Source organism: Larus michahellis, chromosome 7 (genome assembly GCF_964199755.1).
Source record: "Larus michahellis chromosome 7, bLarMic1.1, whole genome shotgun sequence".
In the NCBI taxonomy this organism is placed as follows: Eukaryota; Metazoa; Chordata; class Aves; order Charadriiformes; family Laridae; genus Larus; species Larus michahellis.
The window spans coordinates 42,237,033-42,250,158 of NC_133902.1; the positions used below are offsets into that span (position 1 = coordinate 42,237,033).

Below are 13,126 nucleotides of genomic sequence, written 5' to 3' on the forward strand. Positions count from 1 at the left end.
TAAGTACTTCCAAGTTCCTAGTAGAATTGGTGAGAGTCTGGTTTGTTTGGAATTTTCAGCATGTATTTGTAATATTCTCACAAATATGCCACGGATATGTATATATGAGAATCCTGGAGGAATAATCATTGGGAATACTGAATCTAATACTGTCCTGTCATTTAAGCTGAATTTGACGTTTTAAAAGGGGAATTCTCTTTTTCCTTCAGTTTCTAGAATAGTCCTGCGACATGAATTCTGTGAAAAGATAAGAAGTGTTATTTCTTTGAAAGCTTTACTAAGAAATTTCTGTGAGATTTTCCAAATGTGGACTGTTTTTTGGAAAGGCTAAGGACTTTTCTGCTGCTTGTACTACTGGCCGCACCTTCCTCTGGAACTGTGATGACACTGTAGGACTGTAACCCAGAGCTAGAGACAAGACTGTCCCGAGTTACGGTGGCATAACTTAGTCTGCATTTGTGGCAGACATACTTTAAAAAACACATACATAAAAAAATATTTACTGGTATGTAACAGGAATTTTGCTAGCTGCAAGTTGTGCCCATACTTATTGTCCTTACACTGTACGCCTCTGAAAAGAGCCTGGCCCTGTCTCCGCTGTACTCTCCCATGAAGAACTAAGATCCACCCTGAGCTTCTATGTGAGACTGAACGAACCCAGTGCAGGGGCAGCTGGGGTGCTCTGTGTGGGGGACACCTCGGGTTGGCATCGGGGCTCAAAGAAAGAGAAAGCCAAAAAGTAACATTGGAAAGGGGCTCCAAGGGAAGCTGGGGACTGAAAAAAAGAGTTCTCCTCTGTACGTTTTTAATTTGGGGCCTTGTCTGGGGTTTCTGTGAAGGAAGGGTTATGGTTAGTGTTGAGAGAAGGAGGGCAGAGCTGTGTTTGGAGTGGGGCTGGAAAGGGGCTGCCAAAGGAAACTGAGGGCTACGAAAAGGGTTCTCCCCTGAGATACTTCTCGTCTGGGAAAGTGCTCAGCCAAGGGTTTGTTGTATTGTAAATAGAACATTCCTCCTGGTTCTATGATTAAACGTTGGAAAAGATGTCTGGATTCCTTGATTCTGAAACTTTTCTGTCTTACGAAAAACTTTCTGTGGGACCTATGGTAGGACAGGTGCCTTCATTCAAAGCAAGTTATGTTCTTCAAATACAAGATGCAGTACTATGCAACGTATGTTATTCTTGTATTGAAAAGCAATAGGAAAAAAAAGCAGTCACTACCTTACTGTTTGATAACTTGTGCTCTTCTATTTTTGTTTGTTCCTGTCTATAGATATGCAGAGTTTGTCCCCGCTGGATGGGACCAGCTGTGTGGTGATGAACGCTGCCTCAGGTCAGTGGCAGAGTTACCACTGTGGGACTCCACTTCCATATGTTTGCAAGAAGTCGCTCAAGGAAGTTTCAAGCCTCCCAGGTAGGACAGCTTGCATTTTTGTTTTTGTATGTTAATATAAGTGTGATGTTCACTTATAGAGACTTCTTTTCCCCTCCTCAAGCCTTCTTAGGCATCTCTGCCAAAACACTTGCACAACAGCTGTGGGTTTTGTAGCAGAGCAGAAGCACACTCTGTATCTTCAGTGTCAAGATGATGCATCACAAACAGCTATCATTTTTTGCAGCTTTCTCATTCATGTGTAAAGCATTTCTCAGCACAGTCCTGTCCTCTTCATGCTTTCCTCCACAGCTTCTGCCTTCTTTGCTGTGCTACTGAAAGTCTGAAACTGGCAGTTGCACTTTGAACCTTTCCATCTCTGCTTTAAGCCCATTTCTTTCACTCTTGGTGTGTACTGACATAAAATGGGACCTGCCTGGGGCTTGGATCAAACTCTGAATTCAAATTGAAGTAGTGAAATGACCTTACTGTCCTTTGAAATCAGGCCCAGCAGTGGAAATTGGAGTGCAAGAGTTCGTAGCTTGCCCAGTGTGTAATCTTTACTGGGTCCATAACAGCTCTTACAAGATATTTATTCTCTCTTCCCTATACACACACATATACAGTTCAGTTTTTACAGGGTCCAGCTGTGATATATAACTGCTTCCATGCTTTTGGCCATTTACCTACACCTGGATGTCCAGCCCTTCCCATATCCATGGCCTGTTCTTCCAAGTGTGCTTTGGCCTTACCCAGTTTCCAGGGCTCATGCTTGTGGGGCTCTTATGGGAAGACTTTTACTGGAAGATGATTGTCCTTGGATGAGGGGAGGACTAGGGAGTAAGAGGCATGAAGCAGCGTCCTGGAGGTGGAAGGTATCCTGGTAGGTCACTGGCTAAGGCACGTTCTCTCCAGCTGCCCCAGGGGAGGTGCGTGTCTTTGGGGGGGGAAAAAATTAGTAGGCAGTTTAAATTTAACTAGAGTCATTCGAGTTTTCAAATGTTCCCTTGAAAACTAGTTGTCAGTTAACCATCCTTACCTGTTCTTTGGCACCTTAGTGGGGTATATAGAGTTGTTACCAGTGTTTATACAGTGCTTTATTAATTAAAAAACAGAATTCTTTTGGAGTATTTTATAGTGTGTTTTGAACCAGAAAGGCTATTAGCATATACCTTTTTCAGTATGCGTTAAAACCAGTTTGAATTATTGAATATCTTAGCTTTCAGGAAAAAAAAAAAAGGAAAACTAAGCATTTGTTTCATTGTGAGCTATTCGAAATTGGTCTTATGCATGGTACTGCATATAGATAATAATGCCCTGTAAAAGTGCAAACCCCTGCCAGAACAAAACAAGCAACTTTTTGTAAAAGCTGCTGTCCTGCAATGAAGTAACTTGATTTGCCTTTAATTGCTTTTGAAATCTTCTTTCAGCTACTTCTAAACTTTTCACTTACACTAAGACCAGCTTAATGTAATGCATTTTAGCTTTTTACTTTCACTCCCGCTAACTTCTTCTGCCTACCTCATGGCCCCAAAATATTATGAATCCCCATAACGCTGCTCATTCAAGTCTATTTGCTTGACTGAATTATGACTGATTCTTCAAACGTTAGCCCTGAAAAGATGTGAAGGCATTCTGATCGCTGCTTTCTGGCTGTTTTCAAGGTGCTACTGGATTTAAAGCATGAAAAAAATGCCAGCCCATTGCACTAGCCAATGTAAAACAAAAGCCTCTAATTCCGTTTCTCTTCACTGTTAGAGTTTTGGAGACACTTGGATACTCGCTGTGATTCGGGCTGGCTTCCCCACAATGGGTTTTGCTACATGCTGATAAACAACCAGGTTCCTTGGAGTATGGCGGATGAGTCGTGCAAAGCAAACAGGAGTAACCTCATCAGCATACACTCATTGGCGGACGTCGAACTGATAGTTACAAAGCTTCATAACGGTGAGTTGGGATGTTCGTAAAGGTCAAGCACCAAGTGCTGGGCACCGTAAATTACAAACCACTTTCCATGTTCTATCATATGATTGTCATAACCCCTAGCTTGTTAAATGAAGGTGCTAAAGCTGGGCTTGTACCCAGGCTAGTGCTGAGTGTTGCTGTTCAGGTCCAGTCCCTCTGTATTAGTTCTTGGTTTGGTTTGATCTATTTTATTTATTTATTTATTGGGCTAACCTACTTCTAGTTGCCTAATACCTTGCGTTTAATTTTCTCATTCAAAGAGAATCGTAGATAGTTGGGTCAGTATTTGACTACTGGGTCACTGAACTAACAAATGTTATCTGTGCTCTGTGGTCTTACATTTTTGTGTGCACTCTAAAAAATTAAATTTGGTTGAACTTCTTTTGCTTGAGTGTTCGTTATTTCTGTTTTTTCTTTCCTCTTTGTTATCTTCTCTGTGAAATTTATTCACGTTCATGAATATAAGTTAAGAAACAGGGTGATGAAAATATACTGTACTTGTCCCATATCCCCTTTCTCACTGTAAGAAAAAAAATTGTGGCTTTTATGCTGTGCAGTATAGTGATAAAAACCTAATTTTGATGATTTCACTTTCCTTTCCAATTCATTTGAATATTATTTTTAAACTACGGTATTGTCCTAATTTTAAATTACAGATGTTAAAGAAGAAATGTGGATGGGTCTCAGGAATGAAGATGTACCAACCTTGTTCAAATGGTCAGATCGCTCAGCTGTGGTTTTTACATATTGGGATCAGAACGAACCAAAAGTTCCTTTTAACAGCACTCCTAACTGTGTGTCATATTCAGGCGAGGTAGGAATACGGTGTTGGGGTTTTTTTCTGTCATAGTAGAGGCAACAGTGATGTATATGAAAGTCAAGGGGAGGGTAAAGGAGAGAACTGATTTTATTTCTGGAATAATGTTTAAAATACAGTTAATCATTTTTCTACAAGCAAATTCCTAAGAATTATTTAGCTGACACTTGGTAGCTGTGTACTGCAAAGAATGGAAGAAGCTGCTCACAGCTCTGAGACTGTTTCTGCTGTTGGCCAGCCAGTTGTCCTTGTCACTCTACATTTTGGGCTACTGTATTCTTGCGTGTCTGTGGCAGAGCGCTAGGAAGGAGGTGGGCTTGAAATATTGAAAGGAAAAGCTGGGTTCAGTCATCTCCAGGACCCGTTTGGGCCACCTTTTCTGAGGATACCTTGGTAAGAGAAGAGGAGAGGACAGACACCGGGGGGATACAGAACAGAAGCAGCAAGGGGTGGGTGGGGGAAGGAGGTCACAAAGATGAGTGGAGAGGGAAGCAGGCTGTATCCCATCTCCCAGATTCAGTAGAAAACTGGGCAAGCGTCTGTTCGCTGTGCTGTCAGGCTGGCAGTGGAGCTGCTGTGCCCTGCTCCTCCGAGCTGCCTCCTCCCCACCTCTGCAATAAGCTGAGCACACTCCCTGCACCCATTCCCTCCCTCATCCAAGACGGTCGGCACCACATTGGCCTTTTCTTCCCTTCTCAGATGTGATCCAGAATCATCCTATCTCCACATTTGTCAGCTTTCTCTCTCCCTTCCAAACATGCACCTATGCGTATAATCCCGCCCCCAATATTTTTGCTAGAGGCATTTTGGCTTTCCCACTTAGGAAAACTCAGCCCATGCACTATGGAAATTGAAAAATTTTAGACTTTTAAATACTTTCTTTTCCTTTCCTTGTCACAGTTGGGACAGTGGAGAGTCAAATCCTGTGAAGAAAAATTGAAATATGTGTGCAAGAAAAAAGGAGAGATTTTGAATGAAACAAAATCAGATAAAAGTTGCTCATTGGAAGAGGTAATAGGAAGTCTGTATTTCTTTTACTTTCACTTTTTTCAGAAACCTGCATAAAATTCCTGATTTCCTTCTTGCCTGTACAATAAATAAAATCTGTGGAACATTTTAGCTGAAAAAGGACATTCGTATAGCATGAGCTAAATTTCTGAGTGTCCTAAGCAGGCTCTGGATGTGTTACCACTCTGTTTATTGATGAAAGTATTACGAGCTTGGACCCAGGGGATGTTGTGTTTTATTCATTTGTTTAGGGGAAAAAAATTGCTTTTGCTAGGTATGTTATCGCTAATGCCATTTGTTCTGTGGTTTTTGCTTGAAGTATGTTTTATAGTTTAGGATAAGCACTTTGCAACATAAAGATATGCAGAGATTGATAAATGAGATTAGGTTTCTGTTACGCTTTACTTGGCTCATCTTAGTTCTTTGACTTGAATAAATGGGGGGGGTTGGTTCGTGGTTGTTTTGGTTTTCCTTTCAGTATAACGTGTTACAGCATAAATAACCCTTGAAGTCTTTTCTGTTTTGAACAATCTTGGGATGGTATTACTAGGTACTTTGGTTCAGTTTTGTGTGGCATGTTGCCTGCAACAGGAAACATGTTCACTCCTTATCTTTCTTTCTGCACAACCTCGAAGTATTTTTATTCTGTCTCTTCAAAGACTGCCAGGATGTAGAGTTACAGCTTTCTGTGCCGTTCAGACACCAGTGGCATTGGTAGGCTAGCAAAGAGCTAACACATTAATATTCCTTGATATTTTAGTGTAAATGTAGGGGGAAAGATTTGAATAATATGGAAATTTTGTATGTTCGCACATTTTCAGTATAAAATTAATTTTTTTCGTAAGTAAAGAAACAGTAGTAATGCCTTCTTTTTACTCCTCTGTTTGAATCCTGGCATTGGTGGAACAGCATCAAAACTTCTATTGTTTTGAACAGGACTAGGCTGTCACCCTTGTGTTTCTCTCTCTAAATGCACATAGCAGTCAGAAGACTCTGCACAGTCAAGCTGCAACAGTGGTGTATTTTATTCCCGTGGTTGCATTATTTCTTAGAACTGTCAATCTGAGAGTTGATGATACTGGACCTTGTATGTGATGCACTGTGTTTCTTTCTTGTACACGCTGTGCCAGCTTGTGGGCACCGACCAACGTTAGCAATGATTTATTTTCTCCTGTAGATAATGCCTAAATTAGACTGTCACGTATAAATGTGCTTTTCATTCTCTAACCAGGGATGGGAGAAACACGGAAACTACTGTTACAAGATTTATAAAACAGAAGTTTCATTTGGAGCACAGTGCAATCTTACAGTGATGAACAGGTAAAACACATCTCTGTAATTTATGGGCACGTTTTACAGTATGATCCTGGAGATATAGTCAGAGATTAAAAATACCTCTGTATGCTAATCAGTGGTTTATACAAAAAAATAGAGATAGAATTGCTTTTGCAGAGAGCTAGCAAACCGTGTTTTCCACAGTGTGACAATGGTAAACCTACAGTGTAAAACTTTCTTAGAAGTTTGTGAATTCCCGGACTCCTGACCCTGGGTTGAATATGGGACTGCCTGGACGACCACTTTAACTAACTCAAATAACAGGCCTGGTTTTCAAATTGACTCAGTTGTTTCAGGTATTTTTCAAATATTGACTCAAATTAATCTGTGAATTTTCAGATTTGAGCAAGAATTTATAAACAGTCTTATTAGAAAACACACCAAAGTTGAAGAAAAATACTTCTGGACCGGTTTGCAGGATATTAGCCAATCAGGAATATATTCCTGGGGTACAGTGGATGGGAGAAATCCTGAAGCTGTGACATTCACTAACTGGAATTCCTTGCAACCAGGTAAATTTAACAATTAAAAAAATACATTAAAATATTATCATTTTACATTGAGCAAGCATAGGAGTACCATATTACAGAACTCCAAGGATGAAATAAAATAGTCATTCAGAAATCTATGGATTTTTTTGGAAAAAAACAGCCAATGGTTTTAAATATGTCTTTGTTGGCTTAAATTGTAGAGTTTTCCGGAGGATGCGTGGCCATGCCCAGTGGAAAGTCTCTTGGAAAGTGGGAAACTAAGGACTGTAAAACCACTAAAGCATTTTCTATCTGCAAAAAATATATCGGTCTGCCCAAGGAGCCAGAAGTCCTCCCAAAGCCAACTGATCCCTGTCCGCCTGGGTGGCACAATGGATCTGGCCTTGCCTGCTACAAGGTAAAACGTTATTCCTATTAGGTGTTAATTGTTTGTTACTGTCTTGCAGCAAGTGTGTGATTAGCCATTTTGTGGCTTGTAGCTGCTCTGAAAGGCATTTCAAAGATTTTTTACACTGGGAGGAGGAGTTCACGTTGATTCAGGTTGACTGCCTCCAGATATTCTCGTGCGTCATCCTCTGCCGATTCCAGAGAGATGCAGCGTGCCTCTCCTCGCTCGTTCTGTGGCCAGCTCTGCACATCGGAGCTGAGTGGGGTGACAGCATTCGCCCGTGCTGCCATCTCAGGAGCCTGGTGGTGGTGGAGGGTGCCGTGTCTCTATCCGAGCCTGCCAGCCATCATCTGGCCACAGAGACACCTGCATAGGGAAGGAAAGCACTTTGCAGTTCCTTCCCTTGCCCTTTTCTTTCCTATACTCTTAAGAGAGTGTAGGTAGGAGAGGTGGTATTTTCTCTGGTTTGAATATGGATATCAAACTTCATCAAAAAAAGTGCAGTCTCAGTTGTATTTTACTGGTTTTGAAGTAAATAGTGGAAGTAAGCAGCCATGCTGTTAGCTGAAATGGCTTAAACAAGTTTGTGTTTAGAAATGCAGGTTTTTTCCCCTCCTATTAATAATCAAGTTACAACTGAGGCTGCTTATTGAATTATTTATTTATTGTTTGTGGACTCAGTGTCTGTAATGAGCTGTGGCTTGTAAACAGCTCGTGTAGCAAAGTGGGGAAACCCAGCTTGAATAACAAGGCTGTGGGCAAGGATCCCGAAAGGTCTAGCTGAGGTGCAGCGTAACTGTCCCATAGCTCATGGGATGGGACAGCTGGCGCCGGCAGTTTCTCCAAAACTCTTGTTGACCAAGTGCAGCATGTCCGTGCAGAGAGGTCCGGCTGATGGGAATCGGCTTGGCCTGAAGCCAAGGGGATCAAGCGGACATGTGAGCTGAGGTTTATGAGCCAAGTATGCAAGTCTGATACATGCAGGTAGCAAAGCGTGTGACAAAGAACTTTTCTTCACCTGCAGCGCTCAAACGGGCCTGGTTGCAGTGAAAACTGGGCTTTGCAGTTCACCATAAATTTGGAAGAACAACATCCCTCAAATCCTACAATTTGGCTTGCAGTTTTGGAGTCAGTTGGGTGTTGTTTTGTAAAATCTTTCTGGTAAAGAAAAACAGAGAAAGCCTGCCATATGGAATACGTTGCATTTGAAACAAATTTTGTCAGCTAAACTTCAGAGTCTGGCTGTTGTCAAGCAAACTGAAAAAAATAAAATAATTGTTAAGAAGTCAAACTCTGTCCCTATGGAAACACCGATTATTCATTCCTACCTAAGGTGCCCATATTTGAGTAGTACAGGAGTGTTTTGAGAATGCTGTCACTTGTGTCGTTTTCTACTCTGATGTTTGGCTGTTGTGAAGTTCTTCCACAGCGAAAGAGTGCTGCGAACCAGGACCTGGGAAGAGGCAGAAAGGTTCTGTGAAGCGCTCGGAGGCCATCTACCTAGTTTTAGTCACTCAGAAGAAATCAAGGCGCTTCATTCTATCCTGAGAAAAATAATCAGGTAACAAACTGGCTATGGGCTAAAATTTTGATTTCGGTCGCATTCTGCAGTAGATCACAAACGCTGCTGCTGACCCCAAATGGCAAGTACGAGATAGTGTACAGTGACTGTGTTTCCCACAGTAAAAATGGCTAGATGTGGCATTTGAACTGCTGGTCATGTCACTGCCTTCCTGGAAAATGTCAAGGGAATACAACTTCAGCAAATGTTTTGCATTGCTAGAGGGAGCGCAGGAAAAGAGAGATTTGCTTTGAGCATCTTCCATTACGTGAATTTAAGTCTGTGTCGTTATAATAAGCGTTTCCTTCTTTATGTTGAATTTTGGCACAACTGGGTGATAGTTGTTTCTATTCTTTACTGATACATTCTTTAGAGATGAGTTGTTATTTCAGTTTTTCAGATAGGTCTCATCTTTATTCATGAAATGCCTCCTGACTATACTGGGTGCTATCTTTTGAAAACGTGAATAATGTAGTGTCCAGCAATCTGGTTGGCACGGATCCCGTTTGGCATAACTGCAATAACACTATATGGGCATTAGATGGGTGTGTTGAGTTTTCTGGTATCAACAAATTAAATGCTACATAATTTATGAGTCTAAGGCTCTATTTTTAATCAAAGGAACTGTCACTGCAAAGCTTTATTAGGCACTGGTGTGATGTCAGATCCTTGTGTAACATGTTTTTTTTTGATTGGCAGCATGGTTTTTCAGAACTTTTGCCAGCTTAAACTCAAATGCTGCCAGTTATATGATCTAAATTTTTTCATCAACAAACTAAATCGGGTTTATTTCAGAAGCTGCCAACGTAGAACACTGTGATTAATTTTTTAAAACCTGATGACTGAAGAGATGCCTTCTTGAAAACCCAGTGAACTTTTTTTAGAAGTGCACAAATCATGAAAATTACTTAGTGTTTATGTTAATAAGAGACAAAAAACAAACTTGTATGTTCTATATATAGATGGTTTAGCTTGTATAAAAGCCACTTGTGACTCCTTTGCTAAAGTGACTAGTCCCTAAAATAAAAATTAATGCACAAATTATTTTTAGCTGTAGATCTTATTATACTGTTTTGCAATCATAAATTTTGTTTTAGTGTACCTAATCTACTATGAAACATGAATAGAGAAGTAACTTATCTTCCTACGAGTACTTGGGACTACTTTTCAGCTTGCAGACCATCTGAGGTATTAATTATAGTTAATGGCCATTTTTTTGTTAGGCGTTTAAAGGTGGAGACTTTTCCTGTCTTTCCAGAAAGTCAGCTGACATATGGTGCTACTGCAGTTCCCATATTTCAGAAAACTCGAACTTAGCACAGAGAAAGGAAAGTCCCAGTACTTCAGTAGTATTCTACTAGAACTTAAATAAGGGGCAATATATTGAACCTAGTATAAATTGACTTTGCAGTCAGTGTTACAGCGTAAATGCATGTGTCAAATATAACCCAAAACACAGTATTTTCATCTGAGTTAACCCCTTTTCAAGCATTGCAGAACTTCCTGAACAGAAATAGTATGTATTTGATATTGCCTGAAGTCTTTTAAATAATGATTGTTTGTTTAGATAACATAATGGAGTGTTTAAGTTAGTTACGCTTTGAAATTACTCAGAGGTGGTGATTATATAAAGTATTTTGGAGATCAAGAGTGAAAGGTGACTTGTCTGAAATCAAGTCAATTATTTCACCAAGAACAAATAATTTAGGTAACTGGGAGAAATCATCCTAAGATAATGTTAGCTGTGATTAGCTGCCAGAGTGCACTGGCATGCAGTTTGTCCGTGTTCCCCGAATTTACTCAGTGCAAACTCTGACCTAAACTGTTCATTCAGCGCACTCATTTCAGCCTGGGGAAGGAGCCACACCTTGGCTTTTTTGGTTTCGGGTTTTTTCCCCTTGCACAGTTCTCCGGTGACTCATTGAGAACTGTTTGTTTTTAAATGTTAGCAAAAGTCAGTTTGGTTCACCAGGAAAAGGGCAGCTTGCCGAGTCCATTCTGTTCTTTACTCGGATTCCACCTTAGAGGCAAATAAGAGCTAGAGTTGCTCCAGCCAAGTCGAGTGATTGCCATTGGAAAGGAAAATAAAATTTGCCTGCCAACCTTCCTCTGTCTGAGAGAAATAGGAGATAACCTCTTTTCACGTTGAGGGACACGGTACAGGCAGAACAGATCTGGTTCAGTTACTCACAGTTACTGTTTCTGTGAAGGTTTTGCCCCTTATAGCTGGCAGCAACGCCGGACGCAAGCAGAGTAGCAGCCTGGAATAGTTAGAAATAACATTTCAATGAGGACACCTTACTGGAAAGAAGTCCGTTGCCTTTTATATGTGCAGCTCTGCTGCTGTAACTGTGCTGAATCTAGAAAGCCTCGCTAACACTTGAGTTTGCAAGAAGAAAAATGAGTCTTATTCTCAACACACTGGCCAAAACAGCAACAAAGCTGAGATGCGAGTTGTAGTAATTGCATTAATACAACTTCTCTTTTATTCTGCTAAAGAGTAGGTGACTAGCAGGATGGGGATTCAGCTTGTGGCAGTAGCCTGTTACGGAGGGAAAAGCGGGGGGTCAAATAAGCTTCATGTATGCTTTTAGGCCAGCACTGCCTAAAATTAAATGGTGCCTTAAATTGCGCAATTAGGGAGTTGGCCCAGATGCACACGTGTTGCCTCTTGTCATGAACTAGGTTGAACTACAAGCCACAGTAACTTCACTTAGGCTCTTAATCCTGTGTTGGGGCTGACATAAGGGACAGGAAAAATCCTTTTTCTATTTCAGCAGTTAGAATATGACAGTAGAAAAATTACTAATTTATATTCCCTTCACAGTGATCTAAACTGTATTTATCCACTGCTGCACAACATTGAATTTTATGAAGTTACAGTTCTGTGTGAGAGAAAAGCCACTGGTATTCTGCAGGGGTTGCTGGACATTTAGGGTGTTTCATTGTTAATCAGCATGGAGTCCATCGTGAAGCACGAATTGCGCCTATTTTTTTAGGTTAAAACTTGGGATAACCTAGGTTTTAGAGGCAGTTTAGGGGAGGTAGCTCAAAGAATACTCTAGCACTGATAAATCCATTCTGATGGCAGTCCACAGAATGAATTTTAAATGCTTTGCAACGAGGAGATAGATACCTGGACTACAAGCAAATTTCTTGCTGCAAGCTTAGTTGCAATACAGAGTCGTAATTCATATATGTCTTAAATAGTTGGCAGAGCTCTTTTCTGTGAAGAGGTGATAATATAACCTATAACTTCAGAGGGCTATCAAAAGGCTTTACTTAAGCTTAAAAGTGCTATCAAGGATAGTGTAGCAGTTACTGACTTACTCATGGTTGTGTCTGAACAGTTCCAAAAGAAGCAAAAAATGTACATTAATGTGTAAATGCCCAGTCAGCTGGAACACATTGTTACATTCGCAGACCAGTAATTGTAAATTGGGAGATAAGCTGGAGAAATTCTTGACCGGGTGCGCTTTCTATTATTTATTTATTTATTTCATAAAAGCCTAATACAAGTTGAAAGACTTTGAAAAATTGCTCTAGTTCCTCAGGTAATTATTGCAGATTCTTTTCAAATGAGTGTCTCAGATGTTCTTTTTAGTAGATATTTCTCTGTGATGATCAATTGCTTAAGCCTGTAGGTGATGGTTAGGAGAGGAGGGTTAAGCAATGTCTGATTCATAATTGGAAAGAACAATCACAGAAAAATAAAATCCTAAAGGCAAATTGCCAAAAGCCGCTTAGCTGCTTGACAGCTGTGAATGTTTGGCTCACAGTTTTCCCTCTGGCGCGATACGGGGCATTTAGGCTCTTTAAAGGCTTCTTAGTGAAATCATTAAAAGACTGAAGACTGTTCAGTATGATAAGATTCGCTAGTGTGATCACACTATCACACCAGTGTCAGGAAATCAATACTGGAGTTGAGGGAAAAAAAAAAAAGAGAGATTTGTTCGTGGCTGAAGCTTTTCTTCCTAATGGGAAGCCTACCAAATCAAATGTTGTTGCCCATCTTGGATTTCATGTACTTAGCCCACATACTCTGGGGTAAGCTGTGGTTTGTTGGTGCTGCATTGTCAGCCATTTCAGGCTCAATTTAGCATCTTTTTGGTGATATGTGCAGAAAGGTAGTGGCGCAGTCTTACCAAAGAATTTCTTAGCATTGCCCCATGATTTCATAACATTGTTTAT

The 13,126-nt window shown here is 40.6% G+C and overlaps 1 protein-coding gene across 1 annotated transcript in view; it reads left to right on the forward strand.

The window, feature by feature from the left end:
• Positions 1-13,126, forward strand: part of LY75 (lymphocyte antigen 75) — a 47,669-nt gene that overhangs the window by 5,677 nt on the left and 28,866 nt on the right. Inside the window, exons 6-13 of the mRNA XM_074594325.1 lie at positions 1,272-1,412; positions 3,129-3,317; positions 3,992-4,149; positions 5,053-5,163; positions 6,392-6,480; positions 6,835-7,007; positions 7,187-7,383; positions 8,793-8,935. Of these exons, the coding sequence (XP_074450426.1) occupies positions 1,272-1,412; positions 3,129-3,317; positions 3,992-4,149; positions 5,053-5,163; positions 6,392-6,480; positions 6,835-7,007; positions 7,187-7,383; positions 8,793-8,935 (1,201 nt within the window). The remainder of the gene's footprint in view (positions 1-1,271; positions 1,413-3,128; positions 3,318-3,991; positions 4,150-5,052; positions 5,164-6,391; positions 6,481-6,834; positions 7,008-7,186; positions 7,384-8,792; positions 8,936-13,126) is intronic.